Source organism: Pelobates fuscus, chromosome 12 (genome assembly GCF_036172605.1).
Source record: "Pelobates fuscus isolate aPelFus1 chromosome 12, aPelFus1.pri, whole genome shotgun sequence".
Classification (NCBI taxonomy): domain Eukaryota; kingdom Metazoa; phylum Chordata; class Amphibia; order Anura; family Pelobatidae; genus Pelobates; species Pelobates fuscus.
This window is the reverse complement of record NC_086328.1, coordinates 62346937-62371730: the sequence shown is the minus strand read 5'-3', so window position 1 is coordinate 62371730 and position 24794 is coordinate 62346937. Positions and strand designations below refer to the sequence as shown.

General features: G+C 44.2%; 2 protein-coding genes across 5 annotated transcripts in view; one reads left to right on the top strand and one right to left on the bottom strand.

Annotated features, from left to right (window-relative positions):
* Positions 1–24794, bottom strand: part of PC (pyruvate carboxylase) — a 629184-nt gene that overhangs the window by 42597 nt on the left and 561793 nt on the right. The window lies entirely within an intron of this gene.
* LRFN4 (leucine rich repeat and fibronectin type III domain containing 4) lies at positions 1329–23917 on the top strand. Of its 2 annotated transcripts, XM_063437248.1 has the most exons (4): positions 1329–2565; positions 12174–13576; positions 21552–21617; positions 22145–23917. In XM_063437248.1, the coding sequence occupies exons 2-4, from the start codon at positions 12195–12197 to the stop codon at positions 22929–22931; spliced, it is 2235 nt and encodes a 744-aa protein (XP_063293318.1). In that variant the 5' UTR covers positions 1329–2565; positions 12174–12194; the 3' UTR covers positions 22932–23917. The 2 variants fall into 2 exon arrangements, with proteins under 2 accessions (XP_063293318.1, XP_063293319.1); XM_063437249.1 differs by lacking the exon at positions 21552–21617.

Genomic DNA, 24794 nt, shown 5'->3' with positions numbered 1-24794 from the left:
ACCTGCTAATTAGAGCTGTGATGATTAGACTGGAACGACTGCAACTGCGAGGGTGGGGTTCCTATTACGTTAGCTTATGTTCCATTGCAGTTGCTTCAAAAGAGGATACTTTATGACCAATGTGAGATTACCCAAAAACTAGGTTCAGTGAAGTTCTGAGCGTCTTAATTAACACATCAACATCTTTATGCAATACCTATATAACTAAAGTATATTACTTTTATGATCTCATTGGTTTCTCACGTTTGACCCAAATATTTGATTTATCCAAAACTGTTCCCGCCAAGTAGAATTTTCAAATAGTGATTAAATCTAAGTTAGGAATATTAACAGAATAATGTAAAAATTACAATCAGGTCCCTGCTACAACTTTAAAATTAAACTTCTGGCTGCTTTTTGTGACGGTTACATATATTCTTGGTAATTATAACATGTTCTAACATCATACATCTCTTCATAAACCCCATAGTTACAGAGGCACTCTAAACACTATAACCATTACAGTAGGCCCCAGGTACTGCCACTAACTGTCATCCCCAAGATAAGAGTGGTTCAGCCGCTCATTAGAGAATTCACTAAAGCAGAAATGGCACTGTTGTATTGGCTATATCAATTCTGTCAGTCTGCACTCTCAACCAATGAATTATATGCAAACCTGATTGTTACATTTAATGCAGTTAGACACACTTTGGACCATACAAAACCAGTCATGACAATATCTAACCAATGAGCCCCCTTATCTCTACTTTCACTGTTCATATAGCTTGTTCTGATTATGTTTAAAAGTGTAAAAAAAAAAACACATTATATATATATATATATATATATATATATATATATATATATACACACTCACACAAAATGTTATCCAATTTAGATTTCTGTGCCAGAAGACATATGTTCATCATATCATAAACTAGCCACCATGTTAAACATAGCCAAGATGTGCAGAAGCCCTTGTTATGAAATCTAATTAGTTCTTACAACTGCCACCATTATGATAGAAATATGTTTGTCTTGATAAAGAAAATGCAAGAAGCATAACACTATATGTTTCAAATTCTTGTGACAAAACAGTTTGTTAAAAGGAATGTAAAACAAATACTATTTTAGGATACTTTTGTATAAAAAGACAAAACAACAAGGGAAAATATTTGAAAACATGTTTCGTTACACTGTACATGAAATTCCTTTTCAAATATGGAGAAGAATAACCAAGGAGTTAAAGAAAAACTACAGCTTAAGATGCTGTGCAGGCACAGCAGTGCGGCTGGGATAAAAGCTACTTTCTTTCCCCTCCTCCTCCAATCTCCCTCCTCCCTCACTCTGCTTCTGCTCCCTTTCACAGCTTTGCTCCTGTGTTTCATATCCTTTCTGCTTTGTCTCCTCTCTCACCTGGAGTAGAAGGGGTGAACGATGCCACCCACAGGAGGAGAATGACTAGGAGGTAAATTTGGGGTAAGCAAAGAAAAGAAGCTGAAACTGTTTTTCACAGTCTGGTTAGACAAAATGGAGTTTTTTTTTCTTTATCATCCTCTCTGAGTGCCACCTCCGTGTTTTAAAGGATTAACAGAATGGGGTTGGCTGCAAGACTGTAGAATGGCGAAACCTAATACCCTACCAGGAATAAGGGGAAAATGTTCTGTCTAATAATGGTTTGTAAACACTTGGACATGTCTTGTTTGGGTCACAACCGTTCCATATTTTTCACTTTGCCGTCTGGAATTTAACCCTTGTGAAAACAGCTCCAAATCCTCTCGGAGTATGAATTTGGATTTTTGTTTCCTCTCCACATCTGTGTTTTTTTCAGAAACGCACATTTATGTACATAGGAGGATTATAATCTATCTTCTAGGATGGTAAAAGAGCCATTAGACATACAGGATCTTAACTCTTTAATTTTACAGGATACGTTGGATTCTGCATATTCAGAAATTTATATTTTATTTAACTCTGCTTGAAGAAAAGAAATGTAACGGCGTAACTGGTTTTATCTCTATTTGGAAGTCCAATAAATATTTACAGCTTTTGAAGATTTAGCTAAAAAGATACAATGATTGTAGTGCCAGAATCTGTGCTGTTACATGCAAATTCTTTAAAAAGCAATGACGCAATCTGCATTTACAAATGATTTTCCCTTTAATTGGAGAATATCAAAAAATCCTAGCTAAAACAAACAGAAAGAAAGGGAGTAACTCTTTAAGTGTTAATATAGGAGCAAACCAACCATGAAACACTGATGCTACCTATAGAATTTGTGTGCTGTGAATCTTATGTTTAGGGTGTTCTGTTTGTCCACACTGCCTAAGGGATAATGGGTCACAGTGAAAGTATTGGCCCAGCACTTATCAAAGACCTCTCTTTTCAGTGGGGGTTCTCCCTAGGACAGAGAGATAGAGGACTGCAGTGCAGAAGGGAGAAGGGCTTTAAGAAGGTATCAACCTGCACGCCCTAGGAAATCTCCCCCCGGAAATGTCCTGCTGGCCATGGATTAAAAATCCATGAGGGAAGAGGAGGAACAGCTGTCACATCAGAAAGACAAGTGAGGAAAGGAGGAACGCACAGGTACTTAAAAAAAAATAAAAAAAAAATTAAAAAAAAAAAAATGTGTTGCTGCTTAGTGTGCTGTTAAATACAACACATTAAAAGTGTTTGTGTATATAAGTAACCTTGGTAATTTTGTCAGATTCCCGATTAATTCTGCCTGCAGGTGTGCAAACATGATGGTGAGAAGGATGCTGCACTAATGAGCAAGACACACAGAATCTAGAACATCTACATGTACACATCTACGTGATATACACTTTTATATGTGTAGTTCAAATGAAAGATGGGATGCATATTATTCAAAATAACTGTTGTAAATGTGACTATGGAGTGGGTATGTTTTGTATGATATTGGTGTAGGGAGGGAGGGATAACAGTCAGGAGAAAGGGTGGGATAAAAAAAAAACGTGATGCATGATAACAGACATTAGAAGCTGTACATACTGTTTGATACCCTTAGTATGACAATTGATGGAATGACTAGGGTTTGGAAAAAAAAACACATTGGTTATTTTTAACCTCAAAAACAACGTCAAAGCAACATCACTACTTTAAAATACACAGCCCTTCCCCACTATGTGGGAATAAGAAGACAAACCAGCAATATTAAAAGGATGGGACACACTCTTCAAGCATTTTATTTAGCATTTTTATATGGACCCAGTGTCAGGCATGGCATATCTTGAGCAGTGGTTGGCACTTTAGAAGTTCATAATGATTAGAAAAAATGTCTAGATCCTCTTATTCACTCCTACAACCACTAATTGTGTGTTTGACGCACATCTTTAACAGCCAGGCGTATTTATTCTGCATGGCAACATCATGTTAGCACAGAAAGGGCACTTCACTAAAACCTGCAATGTCACAAACCTAAAAAGCCATGAACCTCAGAACGCAATTGAGGCAACACCAACTCAATGTTATATGTCTGGCTCTAAGTTGTTATAAGGGACTGCATGTGGTGAGGCAAAGCATAAAATGAAGAAAAATAAAACTAAACAGTAGACAAGTCTAGGTTAAGAGCTGCAAGCTATGGTTTGGTTCATGCATGTTCAAAGTTGTGATTCGTGGAACCTCTTCGTGCATATTTACAAGATTTTATTTGATTTTTTTTCTCATTGAAGGCTGCAAATGTAAAAAACATAACGGTTGATTAACCCATCAGTCACACTGGAGAGATTTTGCCCTGTTGAGGCATCAGAAATATTTAATGCATTACATTATTTGTCAATGCTTTTTATTTTGTTATTGTTTTAGCCCTTCCAAGCCATGAGTAATGACTTGCCAAAGCCACCAAGTACAGATCACTTAATCAAACCCCGTATTGTGATTAAACCATGCCCTGCAAGCAGGAGGTCATCCAAAATGAGTGGCTACTTTGAGACCCACACTTTAACAATTTTCCTTTCTTCAGCATATTAATTCTTCATACTGCAGTTAATCAGTTTCCAAAACCAAATGTGGTAGATGAACATGAAAACAGTGTATGTTGCAGTGCTAACAGGACCACAGGATATTCTACAGTAATAAAAGAAATGGGCAAGCTGGCTATGTAGTCATGTGATCATTTTAATCTACAGTGAACATTCTTCTTGAATATCTATATAGCATAGCCAAAATACAGATTTCTGGATTGCAACAAATATTCTGCATACAACGTTAAATGATTCACCTCTCTTAAAGAACTGTTTGTACAGCACTTTAGTCATGTTATCCCAAAATGGCATAAGGAGTTAAGTAGAAATTAAACATGGACTTTCCTACTTATATTGCTGATTTTTATAAGTCACATTACTAAATATTAATCATATTAAAACGTGTGATAGCAAGATACAAATCTTGATACTGGCAATTACAACTAGTTTGAATTATACACATTTTTTTGTTGTTGTTTTTTTTTTTTTTTTAACCTATAGTACTGCAGGGCACTGGTGTTCCAGGCAGAATACTGAAAACATTTATTTAAAAAGCTTCCAAACACATTCCCTAATCAAGCTAGGTATACATTCCACCATTCCAAAACGCAATCGTTTACAGAGTGTGACAAGACATGTATTTATTTAAAAAAATAAAATAATATATATATATATATTTTTTTCTTAAATCTATAGGAGATACCTTTCACTTGCCACATCTCTGCAACAGTTACCTTTCACTTGTTATAACTCTGCATTAGAATCCTTTAACTCATTTGCTGCCAAAGGCCAGTACGTTAATTGTAAAATCTGGGCAACATTCCTCAGCCTTTTAAAGAGAGATGCTTAGCAACCTATTTGCTAAGCAACAAGGCCCTCTCTGCAGGTCTGTAGGAGGAAAGAGAGAACAGCCATCTAGTGTATCACGATACAGAGTGTCTAAATTGATCTTATCTGTGTATAGTTGTTCTGTGATGAACCTGCTTTGTGGTAAAAAAACAAATATCAATGGTCTAGCATACATTTTTTTGATGATACTACAAAGCTTAGTGCATACAAGTATGATCAGGTTCTTTTTTTGATACAATCTCTACTTAGATTATCAACATTAGAAACAATGGAAACATTGCAGTTACAAAAATAAATAAAAACAATTAAGTATACAATGTGTAAATAGTGACCAATAAGTATGTTATGGACCTAATTTACTGAAGACTTGTATCATGTGACTTTAGCGAGAAGTGTGATCATCAGAATAACAAAACATAATTATATGGGATGACTGGAGTTTAAGAGTAAGGAAGAAGAAAAAAACAAGATGAGAGAAGATAATATCAAGGTTGTTTTGGACGGTGGGGGTGTGCTCTCTAAATGCCACAGGTTTCTTAGCAGTTAAATCTCAAACAAATATTCCATTACACTTATTTCCTCCTTTTTATTCACCAATTGCCGGAATATTAGGGCCTAAACACATCTATATAGCACAGGGATCCGGTGTTTCATAACAATAAGTGTTTTGCATGGGATTTGTTATACTTGGAAAATGAGCTTGGATATTGTATGATAATTTCTTCTGGTCTAAGACAGGAGAATGGCAAAAATCGAAACAAGCTTTTAGAATCTGTTTTCAAAACAGTTAAGACCGTCCAGGACTGTCCCATCATATATAAAGTAGTGGCCCAATCCACAGTGCCAGCACAAAACCAGGTAAAATATACAGTACCAACCAGTGTAAAAGTTGTTGAATTTTTGAGCATCTCAAAAACATTGTGCCTCATAAAAAATGGGCCCCTGAAAAATGGGACATCTACCAGAAGACAAAATCTCAAGTTAATTATTTAAAACCAAGATTCCCCTGTCGATTTTCTCACTTTCACCACACAATCTTTGAACTATCCTTAAAAGGCAGTCCATCTCTTGAGTTCATTGATTGGTTTCACTGACATGCTGCCTATACCTAAATATGCTAAGTGTGCTCTGATCCATGAAATCAGGGTTCAGAAATTCAAAGAATGGGATAGGAGTGTCAATGTTGAAGAACTGAAATGGATTAGCAGTATTTTACAGAAAAAAGTTGGGATAGGACTGGCTTAGTGGTTAAGGAGTACAGAAAGCAAAAACTATATCAGGCCTGAAGGTTCACCCGTAGCAGTGGATGGGCCACGGTATTTTGGAGGTCCATCAATTTTCTAATTAGAGCAATGATAGAATGTCACTCACAAAAGTAACCCTTTTAAGAGCAAGTCTGTAGGTTTTAGTGAACTTAATTTCTGGTCAACGACTCACACACTCTTGTATAGTAACACTTATAAATTGGAATACATTCTTGAACTGATCAGTGTCTGCCAAGCTAGGTGAGCTAGTTGCATTCTGGATTTTTTTTTTGTAAATATATTTTTATTGAGCATAATATTAATTCTTTTATGTTTTAGACAAAATACTTTTAAAAGAAAGAAACCGCTGTGTGGACTCGCAGGTCCTACCGGGTTTTTTGTTAAGGCTTCAGAAGGTATGTGAGAACAGATAGGTACATATATATGCAGACATTGGGGACACGCAGGTCCCAGTGTATCATCGTGACCCGCCGTGCAATGGACTCGCAGGTCCCATTACTTAACAGTAGCATCTATCAGGGTAGCCGGGGGGGTATTAAACCTTATGGACTCGTAGGTCTAATCGCGCATGTATCTTGTTGTGTCATCTCGGTCACCCGTGAGCAGACCTAGCTCATCTATAGCGAACCCGGGGGTCCTGATGTGTGTGTAACAAAACAGGCATGGTTCTGGGTCCCCCGGGGGGTCACTATGCTCGGTCTTGTTTGTTGTCATGGCAGTCCCAGGTGGTGGTCTGTAGGCTAGGGACGGGTGTCGGTTATCGTGAGGGGGGGGATAGTGAGGGTGTTGCCACCCTCGCTGGGTCTGCTCGCGGAGAATGCTGCGTGGGCCCCTCTGTGCCCCATGGTCCCCTATTAGTGTCTTGCTACCCCATGTATTTGGTACTCTAGTTTGTGATGTCAGTGTTTCCCCTTCGGTGACCCTTTTCCAACTGGTGTCGGTGCGGTGAGTTCCCCCCCCCCCCTCCGTTCCCCTTATCTGCCTTCATGGGTGTACCGTGTCCTATAACTTGTGCTCGGGCCTGCCTGTCTGGGGCGGCTCCTCGTCTGATCTCAACCTATGCTCTTGCGCGCTGCCTCCCCCCCGCCCCCCCGGGAGGATGGGGAGTGGGGGGGGGGGAGAGGAAGGGGGAGGGTGGATGTCTTTCTTCTCCAGTCTGTCAATAGCCCAGTCTGTGCCGTCACGGTCAGTGTAGCAAGTCCTGTAAGTCAGGGCGTGCGGTAGTCACTATCCAGTGCATCCAAATCGACAGGTAAACCTGTGTTTTCCCCTCTGCCAGTAGGGAGAGCTCCTCTAGTGCTCGGAGTTCCTCCATGCGTTGGTACCAGGTCCCCAGTGATGGGGCGGATTGTTTTTTCCAGTAAATGGGGATGAGGCTCTTAGCCACGGTAAGTATCCGAATTGTGAGGGATTTTTTGTAAGTTGATGCCTTCGTCGTGGTGTAGTGGATAAGGAATGTGGCAGGGTTCTTTGGCGGTGGGGTGTCAGTGAATCTCTTGATGATCTTATATATGGCCTCCCAGTACGGTTGGATGATTGGGCAGTCCCACCATATGTGGAGATATGTGCCTGTGTGGTTCGTGCATCTCCAGCAAACGTCATCAGTCGTGTGGTCATACCTGTGTGTCTGGTGCGGGGTGCGGTACCATAGTGCTAGCGTTTTGTAGGCAGTGTCCTGCGTTCCACTGGACGATGCGCAGTGTAATGTGAGAGTGCATATCTGGTCCCATTGGGCAGGTGTGAATGTTGTGCCTAACGCCACCTCCCATTTCCCCATGAAGCTTGGGGGTGGCTGCCTCCTCATCCGCATGAGCATGCCATAGATCGTGGAGAGTCCTTTAACTAGGGGATATGGGTCCATACAGATGTCTTCAAATGGGGTCAGTGGTCTAGAGGTGTTGTGTAGTTGAAGGATTGTGTATGTGAATATTTGTAATTGTCTGTATCTGAACTGTAGCATGAATGGGTTGTTGGTGTTTCCTGTCATGTCTTCCAGGGTCCTGAGTTTGCCGTTGGTGGTAGCGTGGTGTAGTCGTGGGACCTCATGTCCCAATAGGCTGGTTAGCGTCCTTGGTTCCCTCCCTGGGGGGAAGGTTTTGTTGTGGGTCAGTGGGAGCAGCGGGGATGGTGTGGTGGTGAGTGACAGTGGTGTGGCTAGCTTATGCCACACCTGCATGGTCGCTTTAATAAGGGGGTGTGGGGCTGCCAATTGTCTGCCTTGCTGGTGGTCTAGCCAGGGGAGGACGGCGATGGTTCTACCCACCTGTGCGGCCTCTATGTCCTTCCAGGGTTTAGCAACCCCTGATTTGGTCCACTCTACTATTCGCTGGATATGAGTGGCTCTATAGTAACCCCTAAAGTCTGGGAGGGCGAGCCCTTTTTTTTTTTCTTTCGGGAGTGTGAGTACATCATGTTTGATTCTCGCTTTCATATTTTGCCAGGCAAACCTGAGGGCCATGGTTCTGAGGGAGGTGGAGAAGGCCTCCAGGATGGCGCTGGGGATGGCCTGGAACAGGTACAACACCAGCGGTAATATATTCATTTTAAGGACTCCAACCCTGCCGAACCACGAGAGTCGCACCTGCTCCCAGTCCCTGAGGTCCCTCTGGATTGTGTTCAACAGCGGTTGAAAGTTGGCCGCATATAGCTGGGTGAGATCTTTCATGATCTTTGTCCACAGATATCATATAGAGGTGTCTGACCACTGGAACGGGAGGTCTTGTTTCAGTTTCGTCGCCTCGCGAGCCGGTAATGATACACTAAGTATCATGGACTTGGAGTAATTTATCTTTAAGTTTGAGAGCTCTCCATATGTGTCGAATTCCTTCAGTATTGCTGGCATCGCGGTTTCTGGTTTGGTTACGAAGAATAGTAAATCGTTCGCGTATGCTTCTACCGAATGTTTCCACTTCCCTACCTCTAGCCCCGGGATACGCGGGTTGTTCCTGATTGAGTTCAGGATCGATTCCAAGGCTAGTATAAAGAGGAGGGGTGAGAGGGGGCAGCCCTGTCGGGTCCCATTCTTTATCGGGAAGGGTTCAGTGAAGTTTCCATTTACGCAGATTCGTGCCGTCGGTCCTGAGTATAGTGCTCTGATCCAGGCCATCATAAATGGTTCCATTCCGAGCCCCTCCAGCACCTGGAACATGAAATCCCAGGAGATCCTATTGAAGGCCTTCTCCGCATCTGTGGAGAGCAGGAGAAAGCCCTCATTGCTGGACGTTGCTGTGTGGATTAGGGCCAACGCCCTGATCGTGTTGTCCCTTGCCTCTCTATGTGGGGTAAATCCCGCTTGGTCCCCGTGTATCAAGTCCGGGAGGGAGGACTTCAGTCTCTGCGAGAGTATCTTGAAGATTTTCAGATCACAGTTGAGTAGAGAAATTGGCCGGTAATTGAGCATTCTGGATTTTTAACTTGCTAAAATATAGTTTGTAATACTACCCCATCAAGTTCCTTTTCTGCATCTATTGTAAGAAGAAACATTTCTCTGCCTTGACTCCAGACTGATGAAAGATATTAAAAGAATCGGTCTAAGCACCATTTGCACTATGAATTGCTATTGGGAGGGGGAAACAACAACAAAAAAACAAAAATAAATTACCCCAGCAATGACTCTCCAATCTGACCATATGTTTTTGCCTTTTAGGTTTAGATTAAGAAATTTGAGATAACGGTTTTCTATAATAGTACTAGATATAAAATGAATGGGCCTTCAAGTGATAAACATTTAAATTATCTTTCTACATAAGGTGTCATGGTCTGAATTCTATTTAGATGCATCTTTCTATTATGTTCTTCCTATTTTTCAACCTTCCGTAAAGCTTTAATTCTATACAGATTTACTGTATGGTAATTGAAATGTGTGTCCAGACACTGATAAATATAAACGCATTATTGTTTAACTTCCAACTAAATCTATAATTGCACTAGGGAGATTCTAGTACACCATAAATAGAAATCGAGATTTTTTTCAAACGTCACTGAACCATATCAGTGTCCCAAAATATAATTTTATATGGGTCACTGGGGTAACTGGTTTGTGCTCACCCGCTACACATTATATGTAACTTATTTCCGAGATGCTTCCAATTCAGGGGTGAAAAAATAGCAAGCTTTATATACAACACACACTAAACCATATAGAGCTGTAAAAACACAGTCAACGGCTTTCAAATGGATGTACTTTATACATACATTTAGACATTTCCTGGCATTAAAACAGTTTATATGAAGTAGACCTCACTCATACTGAAATATCTTATGCAGAAGTTCACAGACACCCATGTGTTATGTATAGTAGCATGTATGTACTGTCACTGTGGCACAATGTGTGCATTGAAAATGTGTCTTATTCCAGCCTACGGTGTTTTATTGCCGCACTAATGTGAGACTTTGAAGGTTAGAGACAGATCTGCGGACAGATTTATATTAACCCCGACACTAAGCTCCTGGCAAGAGAAATCACCCCGCCAAAAATTTTGTGCAGATACTTACATAAAGGGGTCACAAAGCAAGCTGTCAGCTGGAGATCGGTGGCTAGGGGTTGTTCGGAGACAGGAGGAAAAGCAAGCAGTGGAAGCTTAAGCACATGAGCGTATAATGAACAAATATAAACAGGGAGAGAGAAGATAAGTCTGATAAAGATGAATACAGGTAAATCTGCAAAAGGAAACAAATATCTGATGTCAAAGAAAATAAATTGTGATGGTTGGTCAGGGATTTAAGGAAAAAGGGGCAATAGTATCTTAAAAGAAAGGAATGATTAAGTAGGCATGATTTACCCTGTTAATTATTATTATATTATTTTTATAGTGCCAGCAAATTCCATAGCGCTGTACGATAGGTGAATGCTATTAGCTCACAATTGATTAACTCTGTTTTACAAAATTTACATTATTGGCTACCACTCACTGCATTGCCATATTATACTATAGTCTGGAGCATGTGTTTTCCATGATGCTGATGAATTTGCAGACTTAAGTGTGAAGCATCGGGCATATTTACACATTTTCTTTTTTGACTCACTGTGATCCATCCATCTAATTCTACCTCAGTACAATTTTTCCAAGCCACCTTTCAAACAAATATACAATCTGAAGCATACCCGGAGACAACATTAAATAGAATAAAGGTAGAGAAGGAAGTGAAAGGACCAGCATTGAAATTGCTATTGATTTTTGCAAGAGATGCAGGATGGAAATGCAATAGCATCCACAAGGGCTCCAGCTGAGCAGGACTACAGTATATTTTGGGCTGTGCTGAAAGCCAGAGGTAGACTAGTAACAGGGGAAGTGGTTTAAAAGGTTAAAAAAAACTTACAATTATCTTTGAAACATGATAACAGATAGGGAAAGGTTTTTAAGTATATTATTGACTGTCTGCAATGTAATTTATGATATTGACACGGATTGTAATGGCAGCCTGAAGATATTTAGCAGAAAGTGTTTCATTATTTTTTGATTGAATACATGTGATGCACAATTACTTGCAGGCATCTGGTCCCTGCAAAATCATTTTCATAGAAACATGAAAGCGATAATTTAAGCGCTACAACCACAATTTGAATCCTTAATGCTAAGTTGTGTAGTTTCTCAAGTGTTCCCACATATTGGACTGAAAAGTGGAATAAAACTACAACAATAAATCATCGCATGCCAACACATTGATACCATCTTACAACTAGAGATTGTTTAGTCTTTAAATGAAAACGTATTTACTTGTTTAATTAATCCTTTCAATGTAGACAGTACAATATATTTGTAGGAATTTCGTCACCCCATTACCCAAAACTTTTGTTTCATTTTTTTTTAAAGAAATACTATTTAGAATTACTGGATATTTTTATAATGCTCTCTATATTAAATGTGGAGTTGTGCATCCTCCAGGAGTTTAAAAATTCTGAAACTAAATTATAAATTAAAAACATTACAGATTACAAATAAATTAAGTTCTGGCCTCTGGATGTAAGGTCTGCCTGAAACATCTGATTATCTGTGAATATGAGTTACCTAATGAATACTTATTTTGTTTGTATGGATGTCAAATGATGTGTCAGATAAACCAACCACATACATAAATTCTGTTTTATTTTTAACAGGGGGTGAAGACTTAATCTACCATGGAAAGGCTGCTCTGGGGTATCCTACTGGTAGGAAGCCTTGTGAGCATGGCAAAGTCTTGCCCCTTCCACTGTACCTGCCAAAACCTTTCAGAGTCTCTAAGTACCCTATGTGCCAATAAGGGTCTCTTGTACGTCCCACCAAACATTGACCGGAGAACTGTTGAGTTACGACTGGCTGACAACTTCATCAGAGTGGTGGCGCAAGAAGATTTTCTCAACATGACTGGTCTTGTGGATCTAACACTTTCCAGAAACACTATTGATACTATCCAGCCTTATGCTTTTGGGGATCTTGAAAGTCTAAGGTCTTTACATTTAGATGGTAATCGTCTAACAACTATCCATGAGGAAGCTTTGAGAGGAATGCTTAACTTGCAACATCTCATCATTAATAACAACCAGCTAGTAATAATACCAGTGGCCACTTTTGATGATTTCCTGCTTACATTGGAAGATCTTGATTTGTCATATAATAATTTGGTTAATGCCCCATGGGAATCAATCAAGAACATGGTTAGTCTTCACACCCTTAATCTAGATCATAATCTCATAGACTTTGTAATGGAAGGGACTTTTTCAGAAATGTACAAGCTCTCCAGATTGGACATGACATCCAACCGGCTTCACACACTACCTCCAGATCCACTCTTTGTCAGATCCCAAACTGGTGTGGTTAGCCCAACTCCTTACACATCCACTATTGTGCTCAATTTCGGAGGAAATCCATTTCATTGTAATTGTGAGCTTTTGTGGCTACGCCGGTTAGTGAGAGAGGATGACATGGAAACATGCGCTTCTCCTGCCCAGTTAGCTGCACGCTATTTCTGGTCTATACCAGAAGAAGAATTCACCTGTGAGCCACCACTCATCACACGCCACACACATCAGCTCTGGGTTCTAGAAGGGCAGAGAGCTATACTGAAGTGCCGAGCTATTGGGGACCCAGAACCAGTCATTCACTGGGTGTCCCCTGATGACAAAATAATGTCCAACTCCTCCAGGACCGCTTCCTATAGAAATGGGACACTGGATATTCTGGTCACTACAATCAGGGATGATGGAACATATACTTGCATAGCCATTAATGCTGCTGGAGAATCAACTGCCCAAGTTGACTTAAAAATGATTCCTTTGCCTCATCGAAACAATGGTACTGTCAGTGTCTTGAGGCAGGACCCCGGGTCTTCTGACATCACCACTTCATCACGGGCATCTGCAAATGCCACAGAGGAGAAAAAGGCACCAGACAGTGCTGTTGTAGTGACAGATGTGACGTCCTCATCTGCATTTGTTCGATGGTACATGAACAGATCAGCCTACATAGTATGGATGTATCAAATTCAGTACAACTGCAGTGTTGATGAGACACTTGTGTACCGGTAAGATGCACCAATTCCTACTTTATCATATACTTAATGCATGTCTATGTATATATTTATTATGTGGTAAAATGCATATATTAATGTTAAATGAACACATTGAGAAAAAAAATAACCATGTCTAAATTTTCACTTCAAAACCAATAAAGATTCTACAAGAGACTGCTAAATATTCATGAGAAAATAGTTCACATGAAAGACTATAACATGCATTGTGCACTACATTTGCAGTATTTCAGCATGTGAATAATCCCATATGTTGCTAGGAGCCTGTACAAGTATTTTTTGTTAAGATAATTACTAGACAATATAATTGTTTGCTTCAGTAAACCAATCCTGCAGAAAATTAACTGTGGTCAGTGGCGTTACTAGAAACCACTAGGCCTAGTGCAATAATTGGCATGGGGCCCCCCCACATGTGTCTCCATTTGCCTCATTCCCTCTCTCATGCCTTCACTCCCTCCCACACCCCCCCCCCACCCAACCCTCCCTCCCACACACCCCCCCCACCCAACCCTCCCTCCCACACACACCCCCACCCAACCCTCCCTCCCACACACACCCCCACCCAACCCTCCCTCCCACACACACCCCCCCACCCAACCCTCCCTCCCACACACACACACCCCCACCCACCCAACCCTCCCTCCCACACACACCCACCCACCCAACCAACCCTCCCTCCCACACACACACACACACCCCCACCCAACCAACCCTCCCTCCCACACACACACACACACACCCCCACCCAACCAACCCTCCCTCCTACACCCCCCCCCACCCAACCAACCTTCCCTCCTACACCCCCCCACCCAACCAACCCTCCCTCCCACACCCCCCCACCCAACCAACCCTCCCTCCCACACCCCCCACCCAACCAACCCTCCCTCCCACACACACACCCCCACCCAACCAACCCTCCCTCACACACACACACACACACCCCACCCCACCCAACCCTCCCTCCCACACACACACACACACCCCACCCCACCCTCCCTCCCACACACACACACACACCCCACCCCACCCAACCCTCCCTCCCACACACACCCCCCCACCCAACCCTCCCTCCCACACACACACACACACCCACCCAACCAACCCTCCCTCCCACACACACCCCCCACCCAACCAACCCTCCCTCCCACACACACACCCCACCCAACCAACCCTCCCTCCCACACACACACCCCCCACCCAACCAACCCTCCCTCCCACACACACACCCCCCACCCAACCAACCCTCCCTCCCACACACACACCCCCACCCAACCAACCCTCCCTCCCACACACACACACCCCTCACCCAACCAACCCTCCCACACACACACACACACACACCCCCCACCCAACCAACCCTCCCTCCCACACACACACCCCACCCAACCAACCCTCCCTCCCACACACACACACACACACACACCCCCCACCCAACCAACCCTCCCTCCCACACACACCCCCCACCCAACCAACCCTCCCTCCCACACACACACACCCCCCACCCACCCAACCCTCCCTCCCACACACACACCCCCCCACCCAACCAACCCTCCCTCCCACACACACACACACCCCCCACCCACCCAACCAACACACACACACACACACACACACACACACACCCAACCAACACACACACACACACACACACCCAACCAACCCTCCCTCCCACACACCCCCCACCCAACCCTCCCTCCCACCCCTCACCCAACCAACCCTCCCTCACCCCACCCAACCCTCCCTCCCACACCCCACCCAACCAACCCTCCCTCCCACACACACCCCCACCCAACCCTTCCTCCCTCCCACACACACACACCCCCCCCACCCAACCATCCCTCCCTCCCAGACACACACCCCCCCCACCCAACCATCCCTCCCTCCCAGACACACACCCCCCCACCCAACCCTCCCTCCCTCCCAGACACACACACACACCCCCCACCCACCCAACCCTCCCTCCCACACACACACCCCCCCACCCAACCAACCCTCCCTCCCACACACACACACACCCCACCCAACCCTCCCTCCCACACACACACACACCCCACCCAACCCTCCCTCCCACACACACACACACCCCACCCAACCCTCCCTCCCACACACACACACACCCCACCCAACCCTCCCTCCCACACACACCCCCCCCACCCAACCAACCCTCCCTCCCACACACACACACACCCCACCCAACCAACCCTCCCCCCCCACACACACACACACACACACACCCACCCCACCCAACCAACCCTCCCTCCCTCCCACACACACCCCCACCCAACCAACCCTCCCTCACACACACACACACACCCACCCAACCCTTCCTCCCTCCCACACACACACACACACACCCCCACCCAACCAACCCTCCCTCCCTCCCACACACACCCCCACCCAACCCTCCCTCCCTCCCAGACACACACACCCCCCACCCAACCCTCCCTCCCACACACACACCCCCCCACCCAACCAACCCTCCCTCCCACACACACACACACCCCACCCAACCCTCCCTCCCACACACACACACACCCCACCCAACCCTCCCTCCCACACACACACACACCCCACCCAACCCTCCCTCCCACACACACACACACCCCACCCAACCCTCCCTCCCACACACACCCCCCCCACCCAACCAACCCTCCCTCCCACACACACACACACCCCACCCAACCAACCCTCCCCCCCCACACACACACACACACACACCCACCCTACCCAACCAACCCTCCCTCCCTCCCACACACACCCCCACCCAACCAACCCTCCCTCACACACACACACACCCACCCAACCCTTCCTCCCTCCCACACACACACACCCACCCAACCCTTCCTCCCTCCCACACACACACACACACACCCACCCAACCCTTCCTCCCTCCCACACACACACACACACACCCAACCCTTCCTCCCTCCCACACACACACACACACACCCAACCCTTCCTCCCTCCCACACACACCCACACCCACCCAACCCTTCCTCCCTCCCACACACACCCACACACACCCAACCCTTCCTCCCTCCCACACACACCCCCCACCCAACCCTCCCTCCCACACACACCCCCCACCCAACCCTCCCTCCCACCCACACCCCCCACCCAACCCTCCCTCCCACCCACACACCCCACCCAACCCTCCCTCCCACCCACACACCCCACCCAACCCTCCCTCCCACCCACACACCCCACCCAACCCTCCCTCCCACCCACACCCCCCACCCAACCCTCCCTCCCACCCACACACACACACCCCCCACCCAACCCTCCCTCCCACCCACACACACCCCCCACCCAACCCTCCCTCCCACCCACACACACCCCCCACCCAACCCTCCCTCCCACCCACACACACCCTCCACCCAACCCTCCCTCCCACACACACCCTCCACTCAACCCTCCCTCCCACACACACCCTCCACTCAACCCTCCCTCCCACACACACCCTCCACCCAACCCTCCCTCCCACACAACCCCCCACCCAACCCTCCCTCCCACACACACCCCCACCCAACCCTCCCTCCCACACACACCCCCACCCAACCCTCCCACACACACACACACACACCCCACCCAACCCTCCCTCCCCTCCCACACACACACACACCCCCACCCAACCCTCCCTCCCACACACACACACACACACACCCCTCCACCCAACCCTCCCTCCCACACACACACACACACACCCCTCCACCCAACCCTCCCTCCCACACACACACACCCCACCCAACCCTCCTACACCCCCCCCCCCACCCAACCCTCCCTCCCACACACAAGTAAACTGTTCGAAATCGGTTTAACCCCTTGAGGTAAGTGCCTTTGGGGGCTCTTTGGGGGGCTTCCTGACACCATAACAACTTAATATGGATGAAGTTGTTTTGATGCCTGGAGTGTCCCTTTAAAATAAGAGATGGGGAGGGGGGGAGACATTGATTTGGGGTCAGAGTTTACCTATCAATAGGTCAAAGTTAGAATAACCAACTAACACATATACAAAGATTAAAGCCAGTACTGCAAATTGCCAACTGGTTTCAGATATGGTTCAATTCCTGGGAAACAAAAGTGTGGGAATTAACCCAAGATTTCTAACTCAGAGTTGGTTAGGGCTTTATAGGCAAGGGTTAGTAATTTAAATTGACACCTACAGAGTACAGGAAGCCAGTGTAAGGATTGACAGAGGAGTGAGGTGTGAGAGGAGTGAGGTGTGAGAGGAGCGACAGGAAAGAAAGCATTCATCACAGATTGTAGGTGGGGAAGTACGGCTTCTGGGGAGACCAATTAGGATGGAATTACAGTAGTCCAGGTGAGAGATTACTAGAGCATGAACAAGCACCTTGGCAGCATCTTGTGTAAGAAAGGGGCGTATGTGGGCAATGTTTTTAAGCTGGAATCTACTTGTTTCAGCAATAGACTGGACATGAGGCGCAAAGGTGAGGACAGAATCAAAAATGACACCAAGACAGCGAGCTTGAAAGGATGGGGTGAGGCAGGTACAGTCAACCTGCAGGGAGAGTGAAGGAGGAGGAGGATCAGTGTTATGAGGAGGAAAAATAAGAAACTCAGTTTTAGAGAGATTGAGTTTCAGAAAGCGGGAGGACATCCAATCAGAGATAGAAGAAAGGCAATTGGTGACACGTTGTAGGACAGCAGGGGAGAGGTCTGGGGAGGAGAAGTATATCTGGGTGTCATCGGCATACAGGTGGTAGTGGAATCCATATGAATTAATGAGTTTGCCAATAGAGGCAGTATAGAGGGAGAACAAAAGGAGACCAAGAACTGTACCTTGAGAGACTCTGAGACAGGAAAGTGGAGAGGAGGTGTCGTTGGAAAAAGAGACACTGAGGGAGCATTGGGAGAGATAGGAGAAGAACCATGAGAGGGCTGTGTCACAGAGACCAAGAGATTGAAGAGTTAGGAGAAAGAGGCCACGCTCAACAGTGTCAAAGGCAGCAGGTCACGATTAAGCTGCGATTAGGTCATATGTAACTTTAATAAGAGCAGTCTCAGTAGAGTGGAGGGAGCGAAAGCCAGATTGAAGAGGATCGAGGAGGGAGTTGGAATTTATGAAGTGAGTCATACGAGTAGAGACACGTTTTTCTAGAAGTTTTGAGGAAAAAAGAAGCAGGGATATGGGACTATAATATACACTGATCAAAAAAATAGGGAACACTTAAACAACACAATGCAACTCCAAGTCAATCACACTTCTGTGAAATCAAACTGTCCACTTAGGAAGCAACACTGAGTGACAATTTCACATGCTGTTGTGCAAATGGGATAGACAAGAGGTGGAAATTATAGGCTATTAGCAAGACACCCCCAATAAAGGAGTGGTTCTGCAGGTTGACCATAGACCACTTCTCAGTTCCTATGCTTCCTGGCTGATGTTTTGGTCACTTTTGAATGCTGGCAGTGCTTTCACTCTAGTGGTAGCATGAGACGGAGTCTACAACCCACACAAGTGGCTCAGGTAGTGCAGCTCATCCAGGATGGCACATCAATGCGAGCTGTGGCAAGAAGGTTTGCTGTGTCTGTCAGCGTAGTGTCCAGAGCATGGAGGCGCTACCAGGAGACAGGCCAGTACATCAGGAGACGTGGAGGAGGCCGTAGGAGGGCAACAACCCAGGAGCAGGACCGCTATGTCCGCCTTTGTGCAAGGAGGAACAGGAGGAGCACTGCTATTGCCCTGCAAAATGACCTCCAGCAGGCCACAAATGTGCATATGTCTGCTCAAAAGGTCAGAAACAGACTCCATGAGGGTGGTATGAGGGCCCGACATCCACAAGTGGGGGTTGTGCTTACAGCCCAACACCATGCAGGATGTTTGGCATTTGTCAGCGAACACCAAGACTGGCAAATTCGCCACTGGCACCCTGTGCTCTTCACAGATGAAAGCAGGTTCACACTGAGCACATGTGACAGACGTGACAGAGTCTGGAGACGTCGTGGAGAATGTTCTGCTGCCTGCAACATCCTCCTGCATGACCGGTTTGGCAGTGGGTCAGTAATGGTGTGGGATGGCATTTCTTTGGGGGGCCGCACAGCCCTCCATGTGTTCGCCAGAGGTAGCCTGACTGCCATTAAGTACCGAGATGAGATCCTCAGACCCTTTGTGAGACCATATGCTGGTGCCAACCGCACCCAGGGCCCAGGGCCAAGTGCCCTGGGTTCCTCCTAATGCAAGACAATGCTAGACCTCATGTGGCTGGAGTGTGTCAGCAGTTCCTGCAAGACAAAGGCATTGATGCTATGCACTGGCCCGCCCGTTCCCCAGACTTGAATCCAATTGAGCACATCTGGAACATCATGTCTCGCTCCATCCACCAATGTCACGTTGCACCACAGACTGTCCAGGAATTGGTAGATGCTTTAGTCCAGGTCTGGGAGGAGATCCCTCAGGAGACCATCCGCCACCTCATCAGGAGCATGCACAGGCGTTGTAGGGAGGTCATACAGGCACGTTCAGGCCACACACACTACTGAGCCTCATTTTTACTTGTTTTAAGGACATTACATCAAAGTTGGATCAGCCTGTAGTGTGTTTACCACTTTAATTTTGAGTGTGACTCCAAATCCAGACCTCCATGGGTTGAAACATTTGATTTCGATTTTTTAATTTTTGTGTGATTTTTTTTGTCAGCACATTCAACTATGTAAAGAACAAAGTATTTCAGAAGAATATTTAATTAATTCATAAGTAGGATGTGTTATTTTTGTGTTCCCTTTATTTTTTTGAGCAGTGTATGTATATATTATATATATATATATATATATATATATATATATATATATATATATATATATAATTATACACACAGAACCTACCTTCAGAAGAGCTGGAGTGGATATATTCACTGCCTACACAGCTCCCTAGTGCAACCAGTAGAGATACCTGAGCTGGGGTGACATCACTTTTTGGCTTCTGGCATTACTATAGGGAGCAAAAGGAACCTGTGCATATGTTGAGAGCTCCCTCGCTGCTTGTTCAACCTCTGTACATTTAGGCGAAGTAGGCACATTTAATTTTGGAGTGATACTAAATAACCTCCAGTTATTTAAATTTGCATAGGGATTTGGGATAGTGTGCAAGTAACTTTCTTTGCATCTTAAAGCAGGCGCTTGCAATTCTTGCTGGCCTTAAAGGACCACTATAGTGCCAGGAAAACATACTCGTTTTCCTGGCACTATAGTGCCCTGAGGGTGCCCCCACCCGGCTCTGGAAAGGGGAAAAACTTACCTTTTTCCAGCGCTGGGCGGGGAGCTCTCTGCCTCCGATCCTCCTCCGTTCCGCCCCGTCGGCTGAATGCGCACGCGCGGCAAGAGCTGCGCGCGCATTCAGCCGGTCGCATAGGAAAGCATTTACAATGCTTTCCTATGGACGCTTGCGTGCTCTCACTGTGATTTTCACAGTGAGAATCACGCAAGCGCCTCTAGCGGCTGTCAGTGAGACAGCCACTAGAGGATTTGGTGGAAGGCTTAACCAATTTATAAACATAGCAGTTTCTCTGCTTCTCTGAATTTTTAGCCACATTGGACCAGCAATTCTGCTGAGGAAAAAAAACGACAGGAACGTCATTCCCATGCCGTTCCTGCAGGACACAAGCCCTGGTTTCAGAACAAAAGAAATGCAAGTCACGTGGGGGATAGACTTGGCATGGCATTCTGTATTGGTCAAGGGTCAGGAGAATAATGCATCACATAACAAAACACTTCTACATACAGATTTTTCTATTTCCAACTGAGCATTAATGCTCAGATTCTGATTATCTATGCGTTAGAAATACCACATTCCCCAACAGAACAGACTGCTTTTTGCATTACAATGCTATTATTATTTACATGCTGGTCTATGCACAATAACCCCATCCAACCATTGCAGTGCTATCATGTATTATAGAAGGTCTTGCTCTGCTGTTTTTTAGTTTAGTTTTTCTTATCATTAACACATGAGCTTGCAATGTACTGTAAATCTAAAATGCAAATCCCAGAGGAACCCCTTGCCAAGTTACTGCAGAGAGTATGAAAAAAAATAAAAAAAAATATATATATATATAATTAAGAAACCATTTTGTTTAAGCAGATTTTCATAACTGAACAATGTAAGTTAATTTCAGGATATCTCCTGTAGAAAGCAGCAATGTGCCAACCATGTTATTTTGGGAGGAGGGGTCAGACTTGAATAAAATTGCAATATGACTTCAGACATATAACCAATAAAACAATACAGAGAACAGTCATTTGTACTATATAACAATTTCTTATACTTTATAAACCAGAGAAATGAACGCTTACCAAACGCCCATGATATATTGTACTAAAAGTAGTATTTTTATGTCAATGGAATATTTCTGCTAATTGTATAATTATTTTACAAACATACTAGATTATCAAGTGTATATTTTACTAACACACAAAAAGTGAGTAAATGTTTGGTATGTGTAACATGTTAATTACCATTGAAGATCATATACAAGATAAAGCATACATGTGCATATTATGATTCATTTTCTGATTATTAAATTAGCTCTTATTTTCCTCTTCTAGGATACTATCATCCACAACGAAGCACTTTGCCTTGAAACACCTAGTACCAGGGGTAGATTATGACCTGTGTATTCTGGCCATTTTTGATGATGTAGCAACTTCCTTGGCTGCTACAAGATCTTTGGGATGTGTTCAGTTCTCTACAGGAGAGGCATACCCAGATTGTCGATCCTTACATGCTCATTTTCTAGGAGGTACCTTAACAATCATCATTGGAGGAGTTGTCGTGGTAACATTACTGGTATTTACAGTGGTCATGATGGTTAAATACAAGGTGTGCAGCAGCGCCCGCACAGACATTCCAAAGTTTACCAATGTTTACTCTCAGACCAATGGAAGCCAACTGATGCCTAATGGCATTCTTTTCCAACGGAGACTAAACAATGACTCAGCCAAGGCCAGGTGCTCCCAAGTGACATACAGAGAAGACACTGCAAGGGTTGTACATGGGGTCAAACCCCAAAGAAGGAAGACTAGACACAGGGTGGTATCAGAAAAGGATGGGGACAGTACTGAAAGGGCCCCAGATGTTGAGGAGTTACATTGTGGTTCCAGTCCTGAGGAGGGCATTGGTTTTGGTGTTCCTAAAACCAAACGAAGTTGTTCTGTGGACATGGGGGAAATGGCAACAACCACTTGTTACAGTTATGCCAAAAGACTAAGTGTCATATGGACAAAAAGAAGTCAGTCTGTGCATGGCATGCTCTCAAACTGCGGGGCTGAGGTGCCAAAGGGAAAAGCAGTAATATATTCTAGCTCAAATGAGCTTGAAGAAAGTGTAGTGTAGTTAATATTCATGTTACTGTCTTTATAAATTATCTCCATAATGGAGGTGTATGGATTTCTTTGGGCAATTTTCCCTTGGATATTTCCACAATGAGCCATGTACAGAAGGCTTCTTTCAAGCAAGGATGAAAAAGGTGATACTTTCAATAATCTTGCTTATCGTTGTTCATCTGGGCTAAAGTTGAGAGAGTGGATTAGTTGCATTGGTCCAGAAAGAGTTATTTTCTTTTGTGGCACTCATGCTATAGATGTGTTAACCTGTGTGACCTCATAATGGAGTTAACCCAATAGTATGTATCTGGAGAAATCAAGAAGAAAACACTTGTGAGGTGCTCACAAATTGTATGAAGGTCAATGGTAAAGTCACCAGATTTTGGTACACAATTACATTCTGACAATATATTTCCCTCTCAGCCTTCTTGTAGTTAATAAAGACCATGAACAACTCTGTTTTTGCAGCTTCACAGGGACTTGTGTCGGTAGATCTGTTCAGGATTGTTTGGGGACCTTCAGATACATGAATAAGAAGCTTTCAAGGTCAACAATAAGACTTGATGCATCTTAAAGTGCCATATGCAGATACAGCATAAGGTGTCCCCATTTCCTAAATACAACATTCTGGATACAAAGTTGGTAGCAGATTCACTGCCCACACTGTGCTAATTTGTGGGGGGAAAGGAAGAGTTTATGCCTAAAAATAAATAAATCAGATGGGACCAAAGCAGTTCTGATAATTCAGCAGTGGCTGTCCGGGAGTGTGCACCCTGTTTTGTTGAACTCATTGTTATGGAAAAGAAGTGAGCCTTTGTCTTATTGCCATTGCACCTTCTGCTTTCTCCCAACAATTGGGGTTTATCTTTTTCATAAATGAAAGTATTACATGGTGGGTAAAACAGCCACAGCACTTTAAAGTTTGAGATTTCACTGAGACATGAATATATATCTGCTCATTGGATTTGTTTTCTATCATTTGCCAATAAAATTAAATAAATGAGGAAAAAGAAAACAAGTATGTATGTTGTGGAGTCAAATATAACCAAAACAATAATTCTGTATGCATTTGTTATTAAATACCAAAATCAAAGTATTATAAACAGATAAAAAATGCTTTTCAAAGCAATGGTTAGCTATAAAATACAGAACACAAGCTGTAACCTCAGATGTCATCTGGATTCAGACTTAACTAGCTTAAAATTACCAAGTGTAAGGAACGAAAAATATAAATTGTTACCAAAAACATTTATAAACCAATCACATTTTTTATTTTATTGTAAAGTCTAAATATAGCTGTGAGCTTTTATGCCAGAGCAATTTTTCACTTCTTAAACATGCCTGTTTTGTAAGGAAAGTATATAGTTGTAGCGGATCACAGGTAACCCGACTGGTTACCTCCGCTATGGAACCATCAGCACAAGTAAATACCCATTGCCCCAGTAACCATATGAAACAGTCCTGGGAATCAACTTTACTGATTTTAATGGGACATGGTACAGCCAAGTTATACACAAACCCCCAGCTGGGGGTCTCCATACAATTACACACAACTTTCACCAATGGGAATACAGAACAGGTCACAGAGAAAGAACTACAAAGCAACAAAGTGATTCATTACACTAGTTACCACCTCCCCTGTGCCAACACACCATGACAACAAAAGGTTATCTTGGTTGGACCGCCTGTCCATTCATTGCAATCTCTGGTTACATCAACACAGCCAATTGCTGTAGTAGATAGACTTGCCGGCTCCCACAGCAGGTGGTCACTCACAGTGCACCATTTAACTTGATTAACACACAGAATGCATTTCACACGGAACTATATTTTATAGAGCTGCTGCCTGCCATAAGTCTGTTGAACCCCTCTG

Coding starts and splice junctions, on each gene's coding strand:
- LRFN4 (XM_063437248.1), top strand. CDS start 12,195: ATGGAAAGGCTGCTCTGGGGTATCCTACTGGTAGGAAGCCTTGTGAGC. Junction 13,577..21,551: donor GATGAGACACTTGTGTACCG/GTAAGATGCACC, acceptor TTAACACATGAG/CTTGCAATGTACTGTAAATC. Junction 21,618..22,144: donor TTGCCAAGTTACTGCAGAGA/GTATGAAAAAAA, acceptor TTCCTCTTCTAG/GATACTATCATCCACAACGA.